Source organism: Plasmodium malariae (assembly GCF_900090045.1).
Source record: "Plasmodium malariae genome assembly, chromosome: 14".
Lineage (NCBI taxonomy): Eukaryota > Apicomplexa > Aconoidasida > Haemosporida > Plasmodiidae > Plasmodium > Plasmodium malariae.
In genome coordinates, this window is record NC_041788.1 from 2,620,633 (window position 1) to 2,647,488 (window position 26,856).

At 29.1% G+C, this 26,856-nt stretch overlaps 5 protein-coding genes across 5 annotated transcripts; 3 read left to right on the top strand and 2 right to left on the bottom strand.

Annotated features, from left to right (window-relative positions):
- Positions 1-2,613: 2,613 nt before the first annotated feature.
- PmUG01_14066100 (asparagine-rich protein, putative) lies at positions 2,614-8,649 on the top strand (the record flags this gene model as incomplete). Its single annotated transcript, XM_029008246.1, has 1 exon — positions 2,614-8,649. The coding sequence occupies one exon, from the start codon at positions 2,614-2,616 to the stop codon at positions 8,647-8,649; it is 6,036 nt and encodes a 2,011-aa protein (XP_028864554.1).
- A 2,330-nt stretch (positions 8,650-10,979) lies between these two features.
- On the top strand, positions 10,980-14,348 carry PmUG01_14066200 (conserved Plasmodium protein, unknown function; the record flags this gene model as incomplete). Its single annotated transcript, XM_029008247.1, has 1 exon — positions 10,980-14,348. The coding sequence occupies one exon, from the start codon at positions 10,980-10,982 to the stop codon at positions 14,346-14,348; it is 3,369 nt and encodes a 1,122-aa protein (XP_028864555.1).
- A 178-nt stretch (positions 14,349-14,526) lies between these two features.
- On the bottom strand, positions 14,527-16,987 carry PmUG01_14066300 (phenylalanine--tRNA ligase, putative; the record flags this gene model as incomplete). Its single annotated transcript, XM_029008248.1, has 2 exons — positions 14,527-14,616; positions 15,170-16,987. 2 exons carry the CDS (start codon positions 16,985-16,987, stop codon positions 14,527-14,529), a joined length of 1,908 nt encoding a protein of 635 aa, XP_028864556.1.
- A 1,380-nt stretch (positions 16,988-18,367) lies between these two features.
- On the bottom strand, positions 18,368-21,363 carry CPN60 (60 kDa chaperonin, putative; the record flags this gene model as incomplete). The annotated part of the gene is made up of 2 exons (XM_029008249.1): positions 18,368-19,474; positions 20,350-21,363. 2 exons carry the CDS (start codon positions 21,361-21,363, stop codon positions 18,368-18,370), a joined length of 2,121 nt encoding a protein of 706 aa, XP_028864557.1.
- A 2,172-nt stretch (positions 21,364-23,535) lies between these two features.
- Positions 23,536-25,458, top strand: LPD1 (dihydrolipoyl dehydrogenase, mitochondrial, putative; the record flags this gene model as incomplete). The annotated part of the gene is made up of 2 exons (XM_029008250.1): positions 23,536-23,606; positions 23,991-25,458. 2 exons carry the CDS (start codon positions 23,536-23,538, stop codon positions 25,456-25,458), a joined length of 1,539 nt encoding a protein of 512 aa, XP_028864558.1.
- Between the last annotated feature and the right edge of the window lie 1,398 nt (positions 25,459-26,856).

Genomic DNA, 26,856 nt, shown 5'->3' on the forward strand with positions numbered 1-26,856 from the left:
TTGAATGATGTAAGCTTTAATTGATTGAAGTGAGGAAATCAAATAAAAATGTATGTAGTGAATAATTTATATGTAAATATATTATTGTATATACATATATATATATATATATATATATATATATATATGTGAATATGCATATTTTGATGATTACAAACATTTGGTGTATATAATTTTATGTGTTATTTTTATGAAGTTTTATGAAGATGTTCCATCTAATGTAAGTTGATAATAATAGTAATTTACAATTTCGTTCAAGTAATTTCTTATTTTAGTGTTTTCTATATTTTGTATTTGAGGCTTTATTTTATTCTCAATTTTTTTTTTTTTTTTCTCTATCGTTTTCTCTTTTTCCTAACTGTAAGATTAAATTTTGAGGTCATATGTATGATATATATATGTGAATGTATGTAGGAGTAAGTATAGATGAAGTTTTATATATATATATTATATGCTTATATGAATTGAGTATATACATATATATATGTGTGTTTGCATACATACAATTGTACACGTGTGTATGTTCACGTATGAGTGCATAAGTGTTGAAGGCTTAGTAAATACAGTGTGTGCATACATAATCTCCATAATTTAATGATGAAGTATGTATGTGTTCATGTATGTTTTTAATATGATTTATGAACCATTTATTAATAAATGCATTTTGTATTTTATTATTAATTCATGTTTTTAAATAATTTGTTTTATGTATGTATGTATATATATATATATATATATATATATATATATATATATATATATATATATATATATATGGGTATATATTTTTTTTATTATGTTTACTTCAGTGCTCATATATTGAAGGTATATGAACGGTTTACACTGGTAAAAAGTAATTGTTATATGAATACTTTTCTATTTATATTGTGCATGTTTTATTTTATAAGTTTGTTTGAATGTATAGTTCCCTTTTTTTTTAAATAACAAATTTATTAATGAATGTTTATGTAAGGGAAAAAAAAAAAAAATTGTATTAATAAAATTAACTAGAACAAAATATAGAACGAAAAAGGGACGAAAAATATGTAAGTTACACACATAAAAATAATACAGAATTATTATTTTTTGTTTAAGTTTATTTGCAGTTATATCTACAGAATTTATTAAACTATACAAAATTGTTAGTCTATTTGAAGTTGTCCTTGCATTGTGCAGTTTGACTTTTATTTTTTGCGAAATAAATTTTCCCTTTTTTTTTCTCTCATGCCACATTTATTACTGTTATAAAAAAAAAAAAAAAGAAAAAAGAAAAAAGAAAGAAAAAAATATATATTTTTTTATATTCTGATGTTTTATATACAATACATATAATTATATATATATATCAGCAACTTGCGTATATGTGTATGCACATACAGTGTTGTATATTTTTTATATCATATATATATATATATATTTATTTATTTATTTATACCGTGTATATCTGTGTATATGCTCGTAACGCATTCACAAGGTGGTGTTAAAAAGACGTAACAATCAAATAACAAAAAGTTATGAAGTAAGCATTATTTTTTTCATCCTATATGATCATCGTGATTATTATATATATATATTTATTTATTATGTGTATGTATACATATTGTACATATGGAAAATTAATAAAAAATAAGAATATTTAATTTTTTTCTGATTATAAAAAAGGATACCTTTTTTACATTTTATTATATGTAAAATAAATACATACTTTAATTTTTAGTTTTTTTTTTTTTTTTTTTACCCCATCTTAATTGTATTCTCCCTATATATGTATATAAACATATGCATTGTATGTATGGTAGTATTATTCGTATATAAATGCATATATATATATATATATATTTATAAGTATGTATATATATATATATATATATATATTTATAAGTATGTATATATATTTTTTTTATAACCATATATATTTTGTAAATTTTCTACCTCTTCTCCCCATCTATTCATTAATTCAGTTAGGAATTAATTATATTATTGAATCACTATTTAATTCAGTTATTTAGTTAATGAACAGACTAGTGCAGTCAGTCGGTGAATCTACCAATCGACGTATTGACAAGTCATACTTTTTTCTCCCTTTTTTTTAATATATATATATATATATATATATGAAAATTGTAGAATCGTATTATTATTTTGTAATGGTATATATTTTTATATGTATAAATATATATGTGTATGGTAAAACTTGAAAATAAGTTATGTATATATATATTGTACATATGATATACACATTTGCATATGCAGTTATATAAATGTATGTCACGTATATGTAGCAGCATTAGCAACATTGTCGCTGCATTTTATTAAAATTCCTTTTATTCCTTTTTAGAAGAATATTTTATTAGATAATATTGATCATATTTTATGTTAACCCCTTTTAATCCTTTTTTTTTTTTTTTTTTTAACATTTTAGTTAGCATTTCATTTACCCTTTTTTTTGAAAATTTTTTTTATAATTTGTTCATATGCGCGTGTTTCATTTGGTAGTGTGTATAAACAAGTAAATTAACAAGTGTAAGCATATATATATATATATATATATATATATATATATATTAACTCGAGTGCATAATATTATAGTATAATTTAACAAGAATTAATATAATGGAGGAAGTGAAAGTTGAAGGGGGTAAAGATGCACGAAAAGAAGACGGGTGCAAGAAGAAAGGGAATGTCGTTGAGCAGAATGATAAGAGAGATAGTAATAGTAAGAATGAAGAAACGTTGAAAAGTGGAGGTGGAAGTAGTAGTAGCAGTGGAGGAGGAGGGAGTGGTTACTTATTTAATTTATTAGATCGTTTAAATAATTTAAAAAAAATAAAGCCGAAGGTTACAGGGGAAGATGAGGAAAATGCAAATAGTAATGTAAGTCGTAATGATGACAAGAAAGGAGGTGTAGGTGAAGAAATAAAAAAAAGTAAAAGTGAAAATGAAAATTCAAAAATGGAAGCAAAAAAAGAGGAAAAAAAGGAAGCAAAAGTGGAAGCAAAAGTGGAAGTGAAAAAGAGTGAAGTTACAGAGAAAGAAGCCGGAATAGACCTAGTTTGTGAAAAGGTAAATGTAAGCAAAGTAGAAGTTAGCAAAAAAGAAGAGTTAACTGAGGAAATGAAGGACAAAGACGAACGGGATAGTAAACATGGTAGTGAATGGAGTAGTGAACACAATAGTGAACAACGTGCAGAAGAGCTAATTGGTGAAGAATGTACTGCTGCTAGTAATAATAATAGTGTGGTGGTGGATGGTGTTAATAGAAAAGATGCACGAGAATATGATGAAAAGGAGGTGAACCAGTCAAGTGAATTGAAGAAAGAAAATCATCATGCCAATAGTGTAAGTACCAATAATAGTAGAAGCCGTAGTAGTAATAGTCGTAGTAGCGGAAGCAGCAGTGGAAGTGGCAGTAATATTAGTAGCAGTAGTAGAAACGACGGTTGTGGCAATAATGAGCTCGAGGTAGAAAAAATATATGTGCATGAGTTAGATCGAATGGAAAAATTAATTAAAGAAATAAGAAGGAATGAGGAGCTATATGGTGATGAAGCGAACAATTTGTTCCTTTTATATAATGATCTATACAGTTGTATGTTAGAAAATTTAGAACATGTAAATATGACAAATAAGGATGTTAAGTTATTATTAAAAGAAGAAATAGAGAAATTAAAAGAAAATAGTAATTTAATATATTCATTTTTAAAAAATGGCAAAAATGAAAAGAATAGCATTCTGTTAAATACGAATGATGCATTGTTAAATGAGATAAAAAATTCGTTTTTTGATTTTTTAAAAAAAAAATTAAATGGTGAATATTATGACGTAAATTTTGAAGATAACATAGTAACAAATCGAAATGTTCATATGATATGTTTAATTTTATGTAGAAAGCAAGTAATAAATATGTTGGAGGAGGTGTACAAGAGTATTATGTTTTATGCAGTAGATGAGCAGGATGATGAAGAAGGCAACGTCAGTAGTGGTAGTGCTAGTAGTATCAATAAAACTAGCAGCAGTATGGTTGTAAAGAGATTAAGAAATATGAATAGTCTTATGCTATTCCTGAACACAGCCAATGCCACGTACAGCTGTGACAATGCTAATGAAAATAGAAGCGGCGGTAGCGGCATGAATAGCGGAAACAGCAGCAGCAGCAGGAGTCGTCATTACAACCATGTGAATGTTAAGCGAGAAACTCAAGATGAGGGAATTGACAATGAGGAGGATGTGAACATCAATAATGATAACAACAATGTTCAGCAGGAGGACGAGGAGCGTGTACAATATGGACGTAAAACAAATTTAAGCACAATGAGTAATGGAAATAATAAAGGAAATAAAATAAACAAGTTAAATTTAAATAAAAAGGCAATGACAAATTATGTTCGTAAAGAAAACAACGAAACGCAAATTAGCTTGTCCACGTGCTTAACGGAATCTTCATCATTGATTGATAAGAAATTCAAGGAAAAACTATGTAAAAAAAAAATTATTAATAACTTGGAGCACTGTAGTGGGGGAGGCATAATCTTAGAGAAACCCCTGTCGAAAAATGCGCTTTACGAGTGTGCAAATGGGAATATCAGCGGTAATGTTAGCGGTAATGTAAGCGGTAATGTAAGCGGTAATGTTAGCGGTAATGTTAGCGGTAATACTGGCGGAAACGCTAGTAGTGGTGGGCATGACGGTGCTAATAGCCATTTGACCAATGGAAACAGCTCAAGTGGAAACCACCATAATAACAATAACAACTCGACAAATGATTATTTCAGTGATATGATGGTTTATATTTCATGGGTGCCGAAAAGTGCAAGATGCCAGTACCCGTTAGAATTACCAAAAAATTCAGCTGAAAGAAATAAGCTAGCAGAGTATATTGAAGCAAAGGAGCAAATGTTGTATATATTAAGATTAATGGGTTATGATGAAATAGATAATATTTATTTCCACCCACCTAAAGGATCACATATTAAAATAAAGTTTCGAACATTAGGTTGTATGAATAAATTTTTAAAAGCATACAAAAATACTCCAGATAAATGGAAAGAAGATATGTTTAATTTTTTTAATATTCCATTGAGAAGTAGTATATCTGTGCGAGATCTAAGAATCGAAAGAGCTGTGCCTAGATCCTCTGCTGCGGAATTTAAAAAAATAAAAAAATTTAACAAAAATTATCATGACCTGTTTCTGTTTAAGGATAATTATAATCTATGTGAGGATGTCAACAATAACAACAGCAGCAGTAACAATAACAATAACAACATTGGTAGTAGTATTAGTAATCATAACAACGTTAGTAGTAGTGGTAACAACAGTGCGCTTGAAAAAATGGAAAAAATAAATTTTCACTATGATACATACAACAAACACATTGTTATGCAGAATAATAGAGCGGGAATGATGAATAACAACAACAGTGGTGCTGGTGCTGGTGGTGGTCTGCCTACTAGTAGCAGTAGTGGTATGATGACGATAAGGAAAATGAACGAAAACAAAAAAAGTTTTCCAAGAATTATGATGAAGGGGAGTAACAGTATGATACATACTGAGTACGGAAACAACAATATGATTAGTAGTAGTGGTTTGATGATGGGGGAGATGAACAGCATAGCTGGTGTAGGAGGAGGAGGTGTTGCAGTGGTAGGTGGAGGTATTGAAAGTTGTAATAGTAATAGTAATAGTAACATGATTCTGAACATGGATAGTCATAACAATAGTAGAAGTAGTAACAATATGAGCTGCCGGACGAATCTTATGAATGGAGCTCTTGCATTTACAGCAAACAATAATAGTACTACAACTGCTGGCACTACTAGTGCTACGACTACTACCACTGCCACACCAGTATTGATGTCAAATGGTTTATTAAGTAAGAATAATAGCGGTAATAGCAGCAGCATTATGAATACTAATGGAAATACTAGTAGTAATAGTAATAATAATATAAATAATATAAATAATATAAATAATAGTAATATTAATAATATTAATAATATCGATAACATAATGAATGGAAATTACAGTAATGATAGTATAAAGAATGCTGCCCATAATATAAAGGATAATAATAGTAGTAACACCACTAATACCACCAAGGTGTTTTTAGGGCCCAAGATTGGAAATAATATTAGTAGTGGTTATGTGGGAGGCAGCATGAGTGCAAATTTTGGCAGTGTAAGCGGTAACATAGGTGGTAATATAGGAGGCGGAAGTATGAGTGGAAGTGGATATCATAATAGTTCAAACGTACCAGGAGTTGTATGTATGAATAATAAAGGAGTAAATATGAACAAATTAAATTATAATATTAATCATAGTTGTACAATGTTTACTCCTAGAAATTCTTCAAGGAATGTTTATGCTTTGAAGAATAATAAAAGTAGTGGTATAAATAATAGATGTGTTGGAGGAGGAGCAGGACCCCATTTGGTGAACTCAAATTTTTTAAATACAAATACTATACATACTATGAATAAAGATTTTATACAGAATGGAACTTATGGTTTTAAAAAGCCGACTCATTATGCTTCATTTTCCAATAATGCCTGTACTAATGTAAATTCTTTGAATGATCATATTTTTTCCTTTAACAGTGGCATAAATAGAAGCAACCATAATGGTGTTATTGGCAGTGCTAGTAGTGTTAGTGGTATTAGAGACGTTAGTAGTAATTTGAATAGCACAATGAACAATGTAAGTGGAAGTAATAATGAAAGCAATAATGGTAGCAATAATAGCAGCAATAATAGTAGTAACAATTCTACTAGAGGTACTCCAAATATGAGCGCAAGCATAAATCACTTTGGTAATAGCCATAATATAGACCCTACAAATAGTAGTAAAGACAAAAGTACTTTAAGAAATTTTAAAGGCTGTTACTTGGGTAGTAATTCTGCAAACACTACTAGTGGTAATAATAGTGGTAATAGTAGTAATGCTAATTGTAATGTTATTGGAAGTGGAAGTGCTAATTCGAATGCTATTAATTTTTCTGTAAATAATAATGGAAATGATAGTTGTACTAGTAGCAGAAGCTGTAATGGCTTTAACAACAGTGGTGGTAATAGTTGTAGGAATAATACCAATAATGGAGGAAGTAGTATGGTGAATGATGCAAGCATTCATGGTATTGGGCTTATGAAAGCACACAGCAATATTAGTAGTATTAACAGCGTTAACAATATGAGCAATATGGCCAACATGGGAAATTTGAATGGTAGTAGTAGTTGTAGTAGTAGTATCAATATTAACAACAGCAGTGTTAGTAAGAAGTGTAGTGCAGAACTAATGACCGAAAAATATACGCAGAATGACGAACTGAAGGATGATTTAAAAAATTTAATAAATATCGATTTTATTAATGACACAGATATGGACTATGAGGAAGAGGAGGAGGAGGAGGAGAGTCCTCAGGTAAACAAATCGCTTGTGAGAAATGTAAGTCATATGCATAGACCACCGAATTCGAAATCATTCAACACGCTTAATAGTTGTATTAATGAAGACTTATTGAAAGGGGGAAATAGAGAAGTGGATGGTAATAACTGTAACCGTGGTTATAGTGATGGTAGTAGCTCTAGCAGTAGTAGTAGCAATAGGAATAGGAATAACCGTAGTTACAGCAGTAGCAATAACAGTAGTAGGAGTAATGGTGATGTGAAGACAAGGGAATATGAAAAGATGCACATGAGCAATGTGAAGAAAGAATCAAATTATATGATGATGAACAAGAGTGAAGGGGAGGAGGAACAACAGCAGGAATGCAAGCCTCACCATCAGCGGCACTCAAAGGATGAAATGAATTTTAATGAAAACGAGTTTGCCTATTCCAGTGCAAATATAGTAAGTAATACCAATACTAATAATAGTAATAGTAACAAAGTAGTGTTGGGGAGTGGAAGTGCTGATGGTGCGGCAGTTGTTATGTCGGATGGGTATAACAACTATTTTGCCAAGGACGACAAGTCTAATTTATATGATAGTAATAGCATTGGTAATGGCACTGGTAATATTAAGAAGAATGGAAAAAACGTGTTTACCTATTATAACAGTGCAATGGAACAAGCAACGGCAGTGCAAGGAGTTGAAAATAGCAGTAGTGGTGGTGTACATAATAACGTTAATATTAACCAAGGAAACAACAATAACAGTAGCAGTACTAGCAGCAGTAGTGGTAACAATATATCGTTAAACATGGATGTTACGTCCATTAACGACAGTTACAGTACATTGAAACATGTTAATAATATTAACAGAAATGGTAGTAATGGTCGTAGTGGTAGTAGTAGTCATAACATCAATAATAATGGCAATCCATCTACCATATATAGAAACAGCGTGAAACCAAAAGCATACATGAATGAACTATCATTGAATAATGCATTTGGTAGTAGCACTGGAAATAAATATGATGAAAATTTTTGTGAAATAAAAAAAAAAGAGGAAAAGATGGCGAGAGAATCAGGAGGGGAAGAGTGTGGTATGGAATTGAATAATAACAAGGAGGACAAGAATAATAGTAATAGCAGTAGTAATGGTTATAGTAGTAATAGTAGCAACAATAAAAGTTTTTTGAACTACCCTTTTCACACACCGCGTGTTGAGAATAATCAGAATTTTTCAGATAAATATGTTAACTTTTTTTAAAATTTTTTTTTTTTTTTTTATGCTACTTTTACACACGTACCATGTCGATTACCTTTTTTATTTTTTTTAATAATACCACTTCCTTTTATTCCATATTCCTTATGCCATTTTTTTTTTTTTTTTTTTTTTTTTTTTGACAACAAATTTCACGAGCGGAAGAGTGAATGGGAAAAACACGATGTAAATCAGTACGTCGTTCATATATGCACATTGATAAAAGAAGAAGAGTAGAAAAGCGGGAAAAGCCGTAAAAAATAGTTTGATCGTTATTAAAGTTTATTTTTAACTGTCCTGGTCATTTGAAAAGGAGTTAACAATAAAAGCAGTGTTTTCTCATGTTGAATACGTGTGATTACATATGGTATGTATATAAACATTTGTAATATATATGTCTGTGTTGTATATGTGTAAATTGTACGCATTTTCGTATTTTTTTTTCTTTTCTTTTTAATTTTTTTTTTTATTTTTAACACGCACAGAAGATATTTGAAATTGTTATTAATACACATGCACACCTTTGTTATTTAAATATAATGTTATTTACGTATATATCATTTAAATACATATTGTTTAGATAAATATTGTTTAAATATTTTTATAAAATTAAAAAAATTGATATAATGTATAACGCATTATTCAGAGGGAAAAGTGCGTATATATATGCATATATGTGTAATGTGTATGTATGTATACATAGCCATTAACATATTTAACTCGAGTGAATAAATGTGTTTCCTATTTTTCCTACGCAGTTTTTTTTTTATTAAAACGTAATTCGTTTTTATTATCCTAATATTCAAAAACTTAAAATTTTTTTTTTTTTTTTTAAAGTTTTAATTTTAAAAAGATTTTTATCTTAAAAAATAAGGCACATTGAAGTTAATTCAAAATTCAAAATTATTTTTTCCTTTTCATCAAAAAGAAGTATATATGTAGTTCATTTTTATGGAGTTGCAAAATTGGAATAATGTAATATAAAGTAAAATAAAATATCATATTTCCTTATATTTCTTAGAGCAAACTATATAAATAAATATATACGTGTATATATATACTTATATTTATGTATAAACTTTTATTTAATCCTATTTGAAGCATACATTAAAAACTCATGTTTTAAAATATGTTAAAAATAAGCACATAAGGAAGCGCAAAAAAATTTTCTTTAGTTCCCCTCATATGTTCACTGTGTACAGAGTAATTATATATGCGCACATATGTATATATACCGATTGAAATACCTTCTAGCTTTGGACTTGTTTAAGTTTTCATTTTTATTTTTATGATTTACTATAAGCAATTAATATATGACAAAGAAGGGGAGCACTTTTTTTTGGCAATTTAATTTGTTGGTATTTGAACTTTTTACTAAGTTCATTTTTAAATTTACGCAATAGTGATATTAATTTCACGTAGGGTACCTTAAAAGGGGGAAAACAAAAAAAATAATAAAATGATAGAAATAAAATAAAATGATAGAAATAAAATAAAATGATAGAAATAAAATAAAAGGACAAAAATAAAATAAAAGGACAAAAATAAAATAAAAGGACAAAAATAAAATAAAAGGACAAAAAAAGAACATATAACAATAAAGGAAAAAATTAGGTCCCCAACTGCACACATTACAAAACGTCAACAGGAATACACTGTTTTTTGTTTTGCACCAAAAGTTGTTTTCTATATATTTTTCAAAAAATGGTGGTTGTGTCATATAAATAGCGAGAACTGTAATTCTATTACACCTCAATTTTTTCGCATAATTTCTCATTTGTTCGCATTATTTGACATTATTTACTTTCATTTCTTTGTTTCGTTCCATTGGGAAGAAAAAGGTTACAGGCTCAGGTTTTATTTTTGTACAATTTTTTTTTTTTTTTTTTTTTTTCATTTATAATTTTATACAATTAGCTGCATTGTGCCATGAACTGATGGATTTGTAGAAATTGCCCATACAGTCGCTGTAACTGTAATAGTAGCTGTTGACGTTACTGTTACTGCTATTTTTACAGTTACTACCAATTTTACTGTATCTCTTTCCGCTTCTCTTCCTGTTTCGCGTTTTTCGCTTTTATTTCCTTTTAGAGGGGAATATGCAGATACTTGAAGGACCGAACGTCCAATTTTATTTTATTTTTTATTTTTTTTATTTTATTTTTTATTTTTTTTATTTTATTTTTTATTTTTTTTATTTTATTTTTTTTATTTTTTTTATTTTTTATTTTTTTTTTTTTTATTTTTTATTTTTATTTTTATTTTTTTTATTTTATTTTTATTTTTTTATTTTCTTTTTTTTCCCCTTTTATTAAAAAGCGGAACGGCTTAAAAAAATGCTCAATAGTAAGAAATACGAAAATTTGAGCAAGTACGATTTGAACTTAAGTAAAAATGATATAATTAAAAAAAAGAAAAAAAATGATTTAAAGAATATTTTGTTGTTCCCTTCTTTATTTTGGTTCAACGGGGTGTTTTCACCTCCCATACCTCTTTTTAAATATGACTATGGCAATACTTACAATGTTAGAATAAAAGATTATGTAACATGTTCAGTTCATAAACATAGTGTTATTATAAGAAGAATTCGTAAAAATGAAATATTAAGCATTAGTATGTTCAATGATAAGAAAGTTTTATCATGTTTATTTTACATCGAAATTGGACAACTTTTGGAATTAGCTTATTTCAGCAAAAGACCTTTTTCCTTTCCACCCTCTACTGCTTTTACAAATGAAAAGGGAGACAAGGAAGGGGAAAAAAAAGGAAAAGAAGAGGGGATGCAGGTGGAGGTAGTGGAGATGGAAAACAAATCAATGCATGTATCACCAGGGCGAAAAACAAATTATCATCTGTTTTGTTACAACGAAAAGAATGAAATACATTTATATGATGTTGAAAATAACATATCCGTTTTAAGTTTCTGTGAGAAAGAACAAATAACGAGCATGCATTTTAATTTCCTGTACATAAATAGAAAAAATAGTTTATATAATAAATTACAGAATGATGTGTATGAAGGAAATATTAAGGTAGTGAATATGGACAACGTGGAGAAGAAAATTGAGCAGAAGAACAGGTACTGCTTTGAGCTGTTACAAGAGATATGGACCCGCGCTGGAAGTGGCAGTGATAGTGGAGGTGATAGCGGAAGTGGTAGCGGAAGTGGTAGTGGAGGTGATAGCGGAAGTGATATTTTGAAGAGCGTTTTTTATGCCCTTATATATGGAGATAGTGAAGGGTGTGTGTACTTGTTCATCCCTCAGAAAAAAGTAAAAATAAAAAAGATATTAAATAAAAATGAAAAAATTGTTTTCATCGAAACGAATGTAAAAGAATATTTTAAGATAAAAAGTATAAACGATTTATTGCAAAAAATTAAAAATAATTGCTACATTTTTGTAGCATATAAAGACAAAATTCATATAATTAATTTTTATATATTTGAAATATATTTTGTTGTAAATTTGGGGGAGGACAAAATATTTAGTCTCACTTCAACATTTAATTATGATTTAGAAGAAAATTATTTGTCTTTTTCTACTAAATCTTATGTAAAAATTTTTAATATTAATAAAAGAGAAGAATTACTACATATCGAGTTGAGTGCTCAGCATTCCCTAGAGAGGGGTAATAGCAGTTCGGTTAAGAGCGAAGCAGTTAACTCTAACTTGATGCAATTGTATGGGGATGTTGTTGTAAGAAACAATAAGTTCGCTTCTAGCAACTGTTATTATAACGACGGAGGAGGGGTAGGAGTTTACTGTAAAGCAGATGGAGTTGCGCGAATCCATGCAGTTGAAGCAGAGGAGGAGGAGGAGGAAGAAGAAGAAGAAGAGGAACAACAAGGACAGAAGCAGAAGTTCCAACAGAAACGGCAGCAACAACAGCAGAAGCCTCAAGGACGACAAGATGGGGGGCCCATTTGGGAGAAAATCGAAAAGGAACAAAAGAATTATATATGCGTTTATTTCAGTGCAAAGGACAGTAATATATATATATCGAAAGGCAAAGGAATGATTTATGTATACAATATAAGGGAAAATAAAATGATAAACTGTTTTAATCTACGCTGTAAATGTATTTTTTATTTGTTTTATTTTACTTTAAGTAAAAAAGAATATTTATATGTATATGACTCGGAAAAATATTACTGTTTATATCTGATAAATGAAAATAATATTATTTATAAAACGTTCACATTAAGTGCTTGGGTCTATCATATATTATGCGCTCGTACCAATATTTTATTTTCCTTAGGAAATGAAAACGTATATAATATAGACCTAAAAAGATATAAAACTGCTTTTTTCTTAAAACCTATCTATTACAAGAATATGAATATTTGTGTATACCTCGTTAAGCACCCCCATCTACCTATCATAGCTTTTATTAATAAGAACCAGTTGTTCGGTTTTTTTTTTCAACCACTTGATGTGAACGGAGTGGAAGCGGGAATGGAAGAAGTAAGGTACAAAAGGAATGAAACTGTTATAATACCCGCCATAAGGGAAAACCAAAATGTCATATCTTTATGCTGGTTTCTGAAGAGGAAGGAGCTTTTAGTAGCTGACAAACGTTGTATCAACTTTGAGGGGTATCATAACGATGAAATGTTGAATGTTCAAGGGGTTTGTGAGAATGGATATCATGAATCCACAGTTACATCAATAGTGTACAGTGAAGATTCATTACAAACGCGTGAAGAATGGGAGCAGCAAAAAAGGAAAAGACGATGTGAAAGACGAAGTGAAACGGAAGCAATAATTACAAGCAAAAAAAAATATGAACATGTGCATAACAAATATTACGATACATACCTTACTGTGTTAAATGAAAACGCTTTATACTTGTACAATATTGCAAATGCAGAACTAATACAGTTAAGCCATACGCATCACGATCTGTTAAATAGTACCATATTTCCTTTAAAAGGGAGGAAAAAATTTACTGCTTCAACAAAACTTAATGATATGTATTATATGTTCATTTTTTCGGAAAACAGTTTACTCATATTTGATGAAAACTTAAAATTCGCTAGTTGCAAGATAAAAATAGATGAACGCATAAATAAAATGTATATACAAGAAAATATCATATTTATTCATTCCAATAGTTATGTTTACTTTTCCTTCCTGTGGCCAATAGTAATGTGTGCGTACTCAAAAGATATACTTACCTCGAACACATCTACTACTGAACCTATTCCAGATACTCATTGTCACACAAAGAAGTACTATTACCCCGAGTTCACTTTCACAAGAATACCATTAAAGCAGAGCTTAAAAATTGTTCTCTTTGATTTTTACTACACTGGAAATGATTTATATATCGCTATTTATTCAAAAAAAAAAAAAATCTTCGTTTATAGAGTACTAAATGTATCAGGTACAAGCGAAAGTGTGGGTGCTAGTGCAAGTGCAAATGCGCGAAACAATGATGTAACAAATAAAAGAGCGGACGCATGGAGAGAGGATGATAAAAAAAAGGATAAGATGAATATAAATTTACAAATAGATTCTCAATTAATTGCACAGTTTCATAACTTCTACATCTTCGATAACATAAATAAAGTTGGTAGCATTTTATCCATGAAATTCTTTTATAGTGTACCCAAAAAAAAAATTTACTTAATTTTTGGCGGCCTCGAGCAGTTTCTATTCTCTTGGGACTTCCTCAAGTATCCCATCGTGCGGAGGAAGTAACAGTGGAAGTAAAAGCAGCAATAGCAGTAGTAGAGGTTGATTTTTTTTTTTTTTTTTTTTTTTTTGTTACCCATTTTGTCGGTTGTCACTTTGGCCCATCTTTAAAGGGAAGCCTGTATTTTTGTTCATTTCATACCAAAATTTAAATGATCAAAAAAAAAAAAAAAAAAAGTCTCCTTTATCTAATGCTTATATCATACATGTTTGCGATTCGTTCTACCACCTGTTCGTGCACATCCTTTACGTAATTTCTGAAAGTTTGCTGTTCCTATGAAAATGAAGGAGATTGGAAATTTTTACCCATATATGAACACACATATATATAATACATATATATATATATATATATATATATATATATATATATATATATATATGTATATATGAATTAACACATATGTATATATATGTATATACAAATTAACACATATGTATATATATGTACATACAAATTAACACATATGTATATATATGTATATACAAATTAACACATATGTATATATATGTACATACAAATTAACACATATGTATATATATGTACATACAAATTAACACATATGTATATATATGTACATACAAATTAACACATATGTATATATATGTATGTATATACATATACGCATTTGTGTGCATCATATGCCACGGTGTTTACTACTCTACATATATACTATGTTGCTGCCCTTGAGGCTTTCCGCTTAGCATTTAGCGAGTAAGCCCCAGTGCGGGCATACATGCATGGCTGCAAGCATACACCCATATACAGTTATATTCCGTATTCCCGTTCACAGGTACACACGTACGCGGCTTTATGCAGTGCACACCTTTATGTTGGCCCCAGCGGCATAAACGAACTTGTAGGTGTAGCTCATTCTGTTGCAATTACTGTTAAAAAACTTATCTAAGAGAAGGATATTTTTCAAAAAGTTGATGTTTTTTATGTTTTTAAAGTTATAAATACTTTTTATAAACATCTGGCTGTTCCACTGAGAGCTTGCATAGAAGGACAAGTGTCGTTCTTCGTTTTTTATATTATATAAATTAATAAAATATAAAAAATCTTCATTTCTTTTTTTTTCATTCATGCGTGTGTTTCTCTTAAAACTTTTGTTTAACTCATCCTTTAACTTTATGCCTTCTTTTTTTGGAGAATTGTTCAAAATGTTATGTTCTGCTCCTCTAATTACTCCTTGCCCATTTTTCGCTTCACTCATTGTTTCAATACTAAACTTGTTGTCTTTCACATATGAACTGTTATACAGTTTGCCATCATACAACTGGGTGGTTTTTATCCTATTGCTGTTTTTTCCTAGTCGTTCTTTTCCAAGTTGGTCTTTTTCTAGTTCGCCTTTTCCTAGTGCATGCTCTTCTGTTTCTAGGTTTGATGTTCCCTTCTGTGATATGCTATTTCTCTCTGTATTAGAAATATACAAATAAAGATTTCGAATCCTGTTGATATCAAATAAAATCATAGCAATTCTGTCTAAGCCTAATCCTACAGCTAAATAATCATGTATATCATATTTTCTAATTTTTTGAAAAATTATTTTTTTTCTTAATATTCCACTACCTAAAATTTCTATCCATTTGTTGTTATAAAAAATTTCAGCTTGCAACGAATATTTTGTAAAATCAAAAGTATCTTTTTTGATTCTCCATTTATATGTATGTCCAAATATATTTGATAACATGTCAGATAAGAAATAAACAAGTTGTTTTCTTTTGTCGATTAGTTCGTTTTTTATTTTAATATATACATCCATTTGTGTAAAAAAAGGAAAGTGTAGTTTATCAATATTATCTTTTCGAAAAACGTTCGATACTATAACAAAATTGTCTTTTTCATTGTGAAAATAATTTATACTCTTATTATTAAGATCGTCTAAGTGAGTGTAGGGCACTTGGTTCGTGCTACTGCTCTTATTGTAAAGCTCGCTCTCATTTAAATTTTTATCATATCCTTTTTCCACATCATTATATAAAGCACTCTCTCCAAAACTGAGATTTACTCCTTTTGTATTTTTCTCTTTATTAAGATTTTTTTCATTTTTCAATTTCCCAACAAAGTTTGCATCCTCATCATACATTTTAACCGAACATGCATATTCCTCATTGTTACAATTATGTTTTTTTTTATCCTTTTTTTCACCTATATTGATTTTCTTCTCACCTTGATATATCCCAACCCCATTTAATAGCTCATAGATATAAGGAAATAAAGAGGTTGCCTGGGGGATGTACAAATAACTACTTGAAAAGTAAAAATTATTTTTCAATGATGTCGTATCATTTTTATCTTTTATTAAAATATCTTTGAAACATAAATTACTGTCATAGAGTGGACATTTATTGTATACTAGGCAGAAAGGCATCCTCGTTTTTAAAAAGTTTACTAAACTCTCAGTTACTACATGTATTGGATGATTTTTTATATTGTACACATATTTAAACCTATTATAGTTTATTATATCCTCTTTAATGCGGTACTTGTTATTAAGTTTAGTGAGCACAATTTTGCTTACATGTTTACACGGCTTCTTATTACTGCTACTGCTACTGCCACTGCCACTGCTATATGCCTTGCTACGTTTCGTCAAAAGAAATAGTGTTATCAAGCGTAGCAGAAGGAAAAAAAAAAGCATCTCTAATAGGAGAGCGGCGCGGGCAGGGGCGCACAACACGCGAGCTTTTGAGCCTTGGGCATGGGATTCTTTCCAAATTAAGAAAAAAACAAAAAAAAAAAAAAAAAAAAAAAAAAAAGCCAAAAAATGAAGTATAAATATGAGGTAAAAAAATGGACCTAAAAAAATAAGATAAAAAAGGGACGTAAAAAATAAAGTAAAAATTACACAAATATATTCTGAGCAAACGAAAAAGACTTCAATGTCAGCCTATACTGACACGCTTTCCATTGCAATAGCTTACTATTTTCATTACATTTAATTTAATTATTTTTTAAATTTCACCTGAACAGTTCAGAAAAAGAAGCAATTAACGTTGTTCCTCCCTTATTTTGTCACTTCTCGTTGTGTCAGAGAATATTAAGAAGTATATTCTTTTTGTTGTATTTTTATATGTTATATTATTTTTGGAAACCCATCGGAGCGTGTATACGTTATGTACATATAATGCGTACATACATACCTAATGCACACATACGTAATGTTTAATACAGAATGCATAGATTTTTATTTTTTTTTTTGTTGCAAAATTATACGCGAAAGTATACATGAGAAAGATAAGTATGCATAAATGGAACACGCATTAAAAAAGGAGTAAATTTTAAAACATTCAAATGAGCCCGTGAAAACTTTAAACGCTTTAAAATTTCATAAGGTTGGAAATTATTAAAAAAATAAAAATAAATAAAAAAACTAAAATAAATTAAAGTAAAATAAAGTAAAATAAAGTAGAATAAAATAAGAAGTGGTACACATACGTGAATATAGCAGATTAATAAATAATTAAATAAATAGATAACTAAATATATATACTTCAAAAAGAACTGGTTGATAAATGAGCAAGCAGATAAATAAATATACGATTGCACAGTAATTAAGCAATAAATGAATAATTAAATCATCTGCTGTTTGTTATTTTGATGAGTAAGCGTCATACGTTTACTCTTAAATTAAAAATATTAAAAAAAGGAAAAAAAAAAATGGAAAAGAAAACAACAAAATAAACGATATTAGCCTAAAAAATAATAAAATAAAAAGACGTATGGCAGTGGAATAAACATGTAAGAATGATAAAATATGTTCATGGGCATACATGCCCATGGTTGTATTCGTTATTATGTTCCTGTTGCGATTTTCGTTATTATCACAGTTGTTAAATTTTTACTTCTTTCATTTATTTGTTTATTTATTTTATTTGTTTATTTATTTTATTTGTTTATTTATTTTATTTGTTTATTTATTTTATTTGTTTATTTATTTTATTTGTTTATTTATTATATTTGTTTATTTTTTTTTTTTATTCACACTGAATCATCGCCTGCGCTTCTCGGGAATACCTTCTCACTCGTCGTAGTTGTAGCCATCGTCTTCTTCCTCTTCCTCGTCTCCATCCTCCTCATCGTCATCTTCTTCATCATCGTCTTCCTCATCGTCATCATCCTCTTCATCGTCGTCTAAGTCATCTTCATCCTCATCTTCATCTTCGAGTTTATTTTTGTATCCTTTTCTTCTTTGTTTAGGTAAATAATTAGGTGAATTAATAGTTGAATCTAATATTCCTTTATTATTTTTTTTTTCACTATCTACCATCATACACTCAGTTGTTAAGACCATACTAGCTATACTACAACTATTTTTAATAACACTGATAATAACATTTGTACTGTCGATAATACCATTTTCAACCATATTTACAAATTTATTGGTATTTACATCATACCCGAAACCATATTTATCCTTTGAGTTCAAAATTATTTTAACCACGTTATCTCCATTCACACCAGCATTATCAGCTATTTGTTTAGTAATGACATCTAAACTGCTTACAACAATATTAGCTCCCATTTTTTGTAATTCTATTTCTGATTCTAGATTACCTACTAAGTCTAGATACTTTTTCTCTTCTTGAGTCCCAACTGATTGAACTTCTTCAATTTTTTTATGTATTTCATTTAAAAAGTTTGATTTAATTATTTCTAAGTAGGTCACTCCTCCCCCAGGAACATAACCAATATCTATTGCACTTTTCACAGCATTTGTTGCATCCTCATATTTAAATTTTCTTTCTTTCTGTTCTGTTTCTGTATTTCCACCAATTAGAATTTTAGCTATACCACCTGACAATGCAGCTATACGTTCATTTAATTTTTCTTTATCATATTTTGAAGTTGTTTCATCGTACTCTTTTTTTAAAACTTTTATTCTTTCATCTATTTTTTCTTTATATTCTTCTTTTGTAATTAAACTAGTCCTATCCTTTTTTACTATTAATGTATTTGCATTACCCAGTAGACTTAAATAATTATTATCAAAACTGCTCATATTATTATGTAAATTGTTCAAGTCCAGACCAACATCTGCACTTATGTACTTGCTATTTGTTACAATACACAAATCTTTTAAGTAGTCCTTTCTTCTATCACCAAATGAAGGGGCTCTTATAGGGACCTGCATAGGAAAAAATAAATGGTATGGAACAGAGTGAATACGGATGGAAATTGTGTGTAATGGGGGGGGTGCGAGAGAAATAAGCTCTTGGTAGGGGCGAGATATATAAGATATGCATGCTCAGTGCAACATGCACAATGAAACAGACACAATGCTACATACACGCAAATACATATATCTATACGCAACTCACGCAAGGCGCGCATTTTCTATTTTCGGAATGGAAAATGTGCGAAAGGGTACCATAGAAAATAACCCTTACTATTTTGTGAGTCATTCTATTTCTTATATTTCTTAGTTTTTTCCCTCTCTACTTTTTGCGCATAAAATATGTGTAGGTATATATTTTACGCACTGACAAAAAGAGAGAGACCTCAAAAAAAAATAAAGGCGTAAAACGAATAAGTATTTCTCACATTGGCATAAGGTTATTTAAGAAAATAGCACCTCCATTTATGTATATCATTCTATAATCATTTATGCATATCTTTCTCTAATCATTTATGCATATCTTTCTCTAATCATTTATGCATATCTTTCTCTAATCATTTATGCATATCTTTCTCTAATCATTTATGCATATCTTTCTCTTTTCATTTGTATGTATCTTTTTCTTCACTCTCATTCTCTCTCTTTGTACGTTGAGATAAAAGCGTATACATAAGTGTGTTCATTTATGTATAAATAAGTGTAAACATTTGCATAAGCGGTTATATAAACGGTTGCATAAATGGCTGCATAAATGGCTGCATAAATGGCTGCATAAATGGCTGCATAAATGGCTGCATAAGTTGCTGCATAAACGGATGTCTATACGCCTGCTTAAACGCCACTTTAAACGGCTGCTTGAATGCCTCCGTTCCGAGTGCCATTACCACTTTGATGGCTCCCTTGAGCTTGTTAATGATGAGAGTCTGAAGGACTTCATTGCTAAAATCATCGGCAATGATACAGAGTGGTTGTTTGTTCTTGGCAAAAATTTCTAAAATAGGTAGTATAGACTGTATGTTGTCAATATTTTGATCCGTTATTAGCGTTGAAACATTACTGTATTCAATATAGTCTTTATTTTCATTATATAAAAGATAAGGATTTATAATACCCCTATCAAAATTATAGCCTTCTGTGAATTCTAATTTATCATTAATATCAGCATTATCATCTAAAATTATGGCAGCATTTTTACCTAATTTGTCATATGCATTAGCTATTATTTGTCCCATATGTATATCGTTATTACTTGCAATAGTTGCTATGTTGAGTATATCTTTATATGTTTTAATAGGTGTTGATAACGTTTTAATTTTTTCTATTATCATCTTGGAAGCTAATTGTATACCTCTTTGTATTGGTATAGGATTATGATTATTATTTACTTGTTCTATTCCTTTTTTAGTTATTGTTGCTGTCATTAAAGCTGTAGAACTTGTACCATCACCTGCTTTATCATTTGATATATTTGTACTTTCCTGCATTAATTTTACACCATTATTTTTTTTTCGATCTTTTAAACTAATATTTTTTGCTATTGTTACACCATCATTTATTATTAATGGGCTACCATATTCTTTTTCTAATAACACATTTCTACCTCTAGGTCCTAAGGTCAACTTTACTACATCTGACACTGTTAATATTCCTTTTAATAATTCATTACGGCATTCATTACCATATATTATGTCTTTTCCTTTTACTTTATTCTCTGTCATTTTCATCTTTACATAGTTTTCTTTTCTTCTACTTATGATTTTACTGTTAATATATTTTAGCCCCTTATTTAAAAAAGCTCCATTTTTTTTATTTATCCCTCTCTTTTTCTTAATTCCACCCCCGTACCTCAAAAAGAGCAAAAAAAAAATGATCAAAAAAACGCAGCTGCTAGTTCGCATTCTGTGTTATATATGTTTATGTAAGTACGTATAAACGTAGGCGTGTATATGCATATACATATATATATATATATATATGTATATATAAACGTACGTATTTATATGTTTGTACATATACGTACGTATTTATATGTTTGTACATAAGTACGTATTTATATGTTTGTACATATACGTACATACATATGCGTATGTTTTTTTTTTTTTTATGCTACAGGTTATTCTATATTATGTTTGTATAATGTGGAAGTTTTAAAAATAAAGTTTTGCCCTTTAGCAAAAGCCTTTGTAGGGGGAAAAATGCACATACATATATATATATATACTACATAAATATATAAATATATAATACATATATAAAAATATAATACATATATAAAAATATAATACATATATAAAAATATAATACATATATATATATATATTAATGCATGTGCAGTCATAAACATGCGCAAATGAAGGTAGGTACAAATGCGAAATGAACAAAATTTGAATATTCCCATATAAACATTCTTGCCAAATTTTATTTATTCACATCTTCACATACGCATAAATATAACTTACATGTACAAGTCAGAAAACACCAAATTCGCAAAATTTTGAAGTAACAAATTCAAATTTCGCTAATGAAAAAAGTGCATGGTGTTATTTTTAATTTGCTCACAAATTAACGCTATAATGTATTGTTGTTCATACTTTTTTCTTTTCTGAAAATATTTTAACATAAAATAAGTGAAAAACGCATTTATATGTTGTGCTCAATGTTTTTAAAAACGGCAATATGGATGTATTACCTGTGGGTGTGATAACTATGGATGTACTACCTGTGAGAGTATTACCTGAGGATGCATTACCTATGGGTGTATTGCCTGTGGATGTATTACCTGTGGATGTATTACCTGTGGATGTATTACCTGTGGATGTATTACCTGTGGGTGTGTTAACTATGGATGTATTACCTATATATATATGTATTTACTTATGCATGTATATATATGTGCATGTAATTCAACAAAAGTGCCTATATATTAAATTTTAGCACTATAGAGTGTGTTTTTTTTTTTTTTTTTTTGTAGATTAGCAAGCGTGTTTTTTCAATATAGATATGGTCCTTTTAAAAATAAAAATCAAGTGCCATTATTAGTGCTTTTTTTAACAGGCTATAAAATACATACAATACGTATGTGCATATATAATATATACGTAGTTATACATGTAAGCGTGAAGCGTAACCGAAGGACAGAGAAAAAGGAAAAAGGCAAAAAGCCCAGGGTGTGTTTCACTTGTAGTGTATATGATTTGTGCATCTGTTTTATTTAGTTTCGTTTTGTTTTGCTTCCATTTTTTTTTTGTTCTTTTTTTTTTTTTTTAAATCTTTTTTTCTGAATGAAATTAATGCACTGAAGTAAATCATGTGTATAATTACTTTTAAGTGCATTTTTTTTTTTTTTTTAATATATATTTTCCTTTCAGTTTTCACTTGCCTTTCATTTCCTTTTTTTTAAAGAATGTATTTATGTAAATTTTTTTTATGATTTAACTATAACATATAAGAAAAAATAATTAAATGAGGATTAAAATATATGAAGAGGGAATAATGATACTGGTAAAACTTACCAAAACATAATCTAGATTATTTTTTAAAATAAGCCCCTCTCTTATATCACTAAATTTAGTGTACGCTAGGATATATAATTAATAGTTACTGTTACACTAATTATTTTCGCACTTTTACCTTAACCATAATTAAAGAGAATAATTAACACCATTTTTAAGGTACTATGCTCCCATGCATACGTACATGTACATGTACATGGACGCATACATACGCGATAACATACCCGCAAACATTCATACATACATGCATACTCACACACGTATATATTTTCATATACACACAAATCAATATCCCTTGAGAAATGAATCCTTGCCGTTGGAATATCATTTGTTGAAAGAAATTAAAATAAGTGGAAGTTTTATGTTTGCACGTATTTAACAACGTAGTTTTGTACTGAACAGTTCCAATTATATGATATAGAAAATACATGCAAACAAAAAAAAAAAAAAAAAAAAAAGTATTATACCGTATGTATATATATATATATATATAAAAGCGTCTGCATACGCATGTGCTCCTTTTTACAGCTGACTATTTCCCAATACCTATATTCAAATATGAATGGAGTTATAAACAAGACGAAAATATATTTTTTCCCATTTCGTAGGAACTTTTCAACGAAGATGGAGTAAGTTAATTAAAGATATTCATAATAAAAAAGTGTTTTATTTTATTTTTTTTTATTTTTACGTGGAATATACGTGATGTGCATTTTTGATTTTTCGCATTCACATGGAATATTTATTTTATTTTTTTTACGTGGAAGATATATGAAATGTATTTTTGACAACATTTTACATGCACATGAAATATTATTTTATGTTTTTACGGGGAAAATTTATGAACAATAGCAATTTTAGCAACATTTTACCTGTACATGCAATAATTTTTTTTCCATTTTTATCGTATATTTTGTAATTTTATTGTATAATTTTACCTAACATTTTTTTGTACTACAATTTTGTCCCATATTTTTGCTTCACATAATTGCGCTGTTTTGCTTTTTGGTCAGTTATGACGTGATAGTCATAGGGGGAGGTCCTGGCGGCTACGTTTGCAGCATTCGATGTGGTCAGAATAAACTGAAAGTGCTGAATGTAAATGAGGATAAGAAATTAGGAGGAACTTGTTTAAATAGGGGTTGTATTCCTTCAAAATCTTTACTGCATATTGCACATAACTATTATGAAGCAAAAACACGATTTAAAGAAAGTGGAATATTAATAGATAATATAAAATTAGATATCGACAGTATTCATAAGCATAAAAATAAATGTATGGGAAATTTGTCAGATGGCATTTCCTTTTTGTATAAAAAGAACAATGTACATCATATTATAGGGCATGGTAGTATTATTGATGAAAATACAGTTTTAGTAAAAACAGAGAGAGAGGAAAAAAAGGTTACAGCAGAACGTATAGTTATAGCTACAGGATCAAAGCCAATTGAAATTCCTTTGAAAAAATTAGATGATAATAATGTAAATGATATTGATAATGTAAAGGATATATTAACATATGACCATGAGGTATTACAAACATCAGATGATATACTCAATTTTAAAAATATTCCCAAAACGATGTCAATTATTGGAGGTGGTGTTATAGGATTAGAAATAGGTTCAGTCTTTTCAAAACTTGGTACGGATGTTACTATATTTGAATATAATAATAGGTTATGTGGTTTTCTTGATGCAGATGTTAGTAAAGTTTTACAGAAAACATTAGAAAAAATAAAAATGAAATTTCTTTTTAGTACGTCTATAATAGGTGGTCATTTAAAAAATAATCATGCCATTTTATATGCAAAGAATGATAAAACAAATGAAATAAAAAAGGTCAAATCTGATATTGTTCTTGTATGTGTTGGTAGAAAAGCGAATTTTGAAAATTTAAATTTAGAAATTTTACAAATTCAGTTAAATGAAAAGAACAAAATACCAGTAGATGAATATTTTAATGTAATATCACATCCGACTATTAAAGCAATTGGAGATGCTATAGATGGTCCTATGCTTGCACATAAAGCGGAAGAAGAAGGATATATACTAGCTAATATGTTATTTAATGAATTAAAACAAAATAAAAAAAAAAAATCTCATATAAATTATAACTTAGTACCGAGTGTTATATATACACACCCAGAAGTAGCTACTGTTGGATATAATGAAGAAAAATGTAAGAAATTAAATTTCAATTTCAAGTCAGTTAACTTTCCATTCGCAGCAAATAGTAGAGCAAGAACTATAGATGATTACGATGGTCTAATTAAACTACATGTAGAAAAAGAAACAAATAGGATTTTGGGTTCACAAATTATTGGTAATAATGCCAGCGATTTGATTTTACCAATTTCCATATATGTAGGTAATAACGGGTCATCCAAGAGTTTGAGCAAAATTATTTATGCTCATCCCACATTCTCGGAGGTCATTAAGGAGGTCGCGTTACAGTCTTTTGACAAAGCGATACATATGTGAGTGTTTGCTCATGATACAGGAGGAAAGGGATAGGGACACATACACACACACATACACATACATACACATACATACACATACATACACATACATATACACACACATACATACACACACACACACATACACACACACACACATACACACACATACACATACACACACATACACATACACACACACATACATACACACACACACACATACACACACACACACATACACACACACACACATACACACAAAAAAAAAAGAAAAAAGAAAAAAGAAAAAAAGGAGGGAAATCCAGGCAAGTCAGGAAAGATGAACAAATAAGGAAAACAAACAAACTGCAAGACCCTAATGACGTAGGAACATTCTTTCTCTTTAAAACGGGTTCATGTAATGACACATTCTTGTTTTATTATTATTTTATTTTTTTTTTTTATTCCCTCTTTTTGCCCAGTTTGTTTATCTTGTTCTTAAATGCTTCTTCCTTGGCTGGTTGCACTCCTTTTTTTTTGTCTTTTCGTCCTTTCATCCATTCGTTCTTTCATCCTTTCGTTCTTTTATCCTTTCGTTCTTTTATCCTTTCGTTCTTTCATCCTTTCGTTCTTTTATCCTTTCGTTCTTTCATCCTTTCGTTCTTTCATCCTTTCGTTCTTTCATCCTTTCGTTCTTTCATCCTTTCGTTCTTTCATCCTTTCTCATATTTTTTCTTCCCCTTCTTTTTTGGTACTTTCGAACAATATGCAAAATGAAATATTAATAAGAAACACGACAGATTCGACGTCTTTTCAATGCGAATTTACTATTTGAATACACCCGTTTGACATAACCATAATATGATTCTTTTAAAATATGAGGGAAAATAGCACAAATAAGTAGATGGAGGCACAGGTACAGATACAGCTACAGGTGTGTATAGTGATACACATGTACAATTCATAGGAGAGATGGTAACAACATTTACATACATACTAAAATTGTTAAGTTGCTAACAAATATATATGACAGTAATTTCTGCTTTTATACGCGGAAACGGAGGCTCCGGTAACAGAAAATACTTTAGAAGAGTAAGGTCGAGATACAATGTAGTAAAGCATATAATAGCAAAGTAATGGCATGAAAAGTGGTATGTATCATTCGTTTATTATGTATGAAATGATTTTTAAAAAAATAAAAAAGGAAAAAAAGGAGGAAAATGTTCACTCCTACATTATAAATATATGTACATATATATATATATATATACATGTATGTATACGTATGTATATATATATATATATATATAGGCTCATAAGAACGCTAAGATATAACGGTTCGCCAAAAGGACACGTGCTGTATTTGAACGTTTTATTTTTACGTATTCATTCAACAAAATATATTAAATTTTTGAGTTGCTTTTTTTGTGCAATT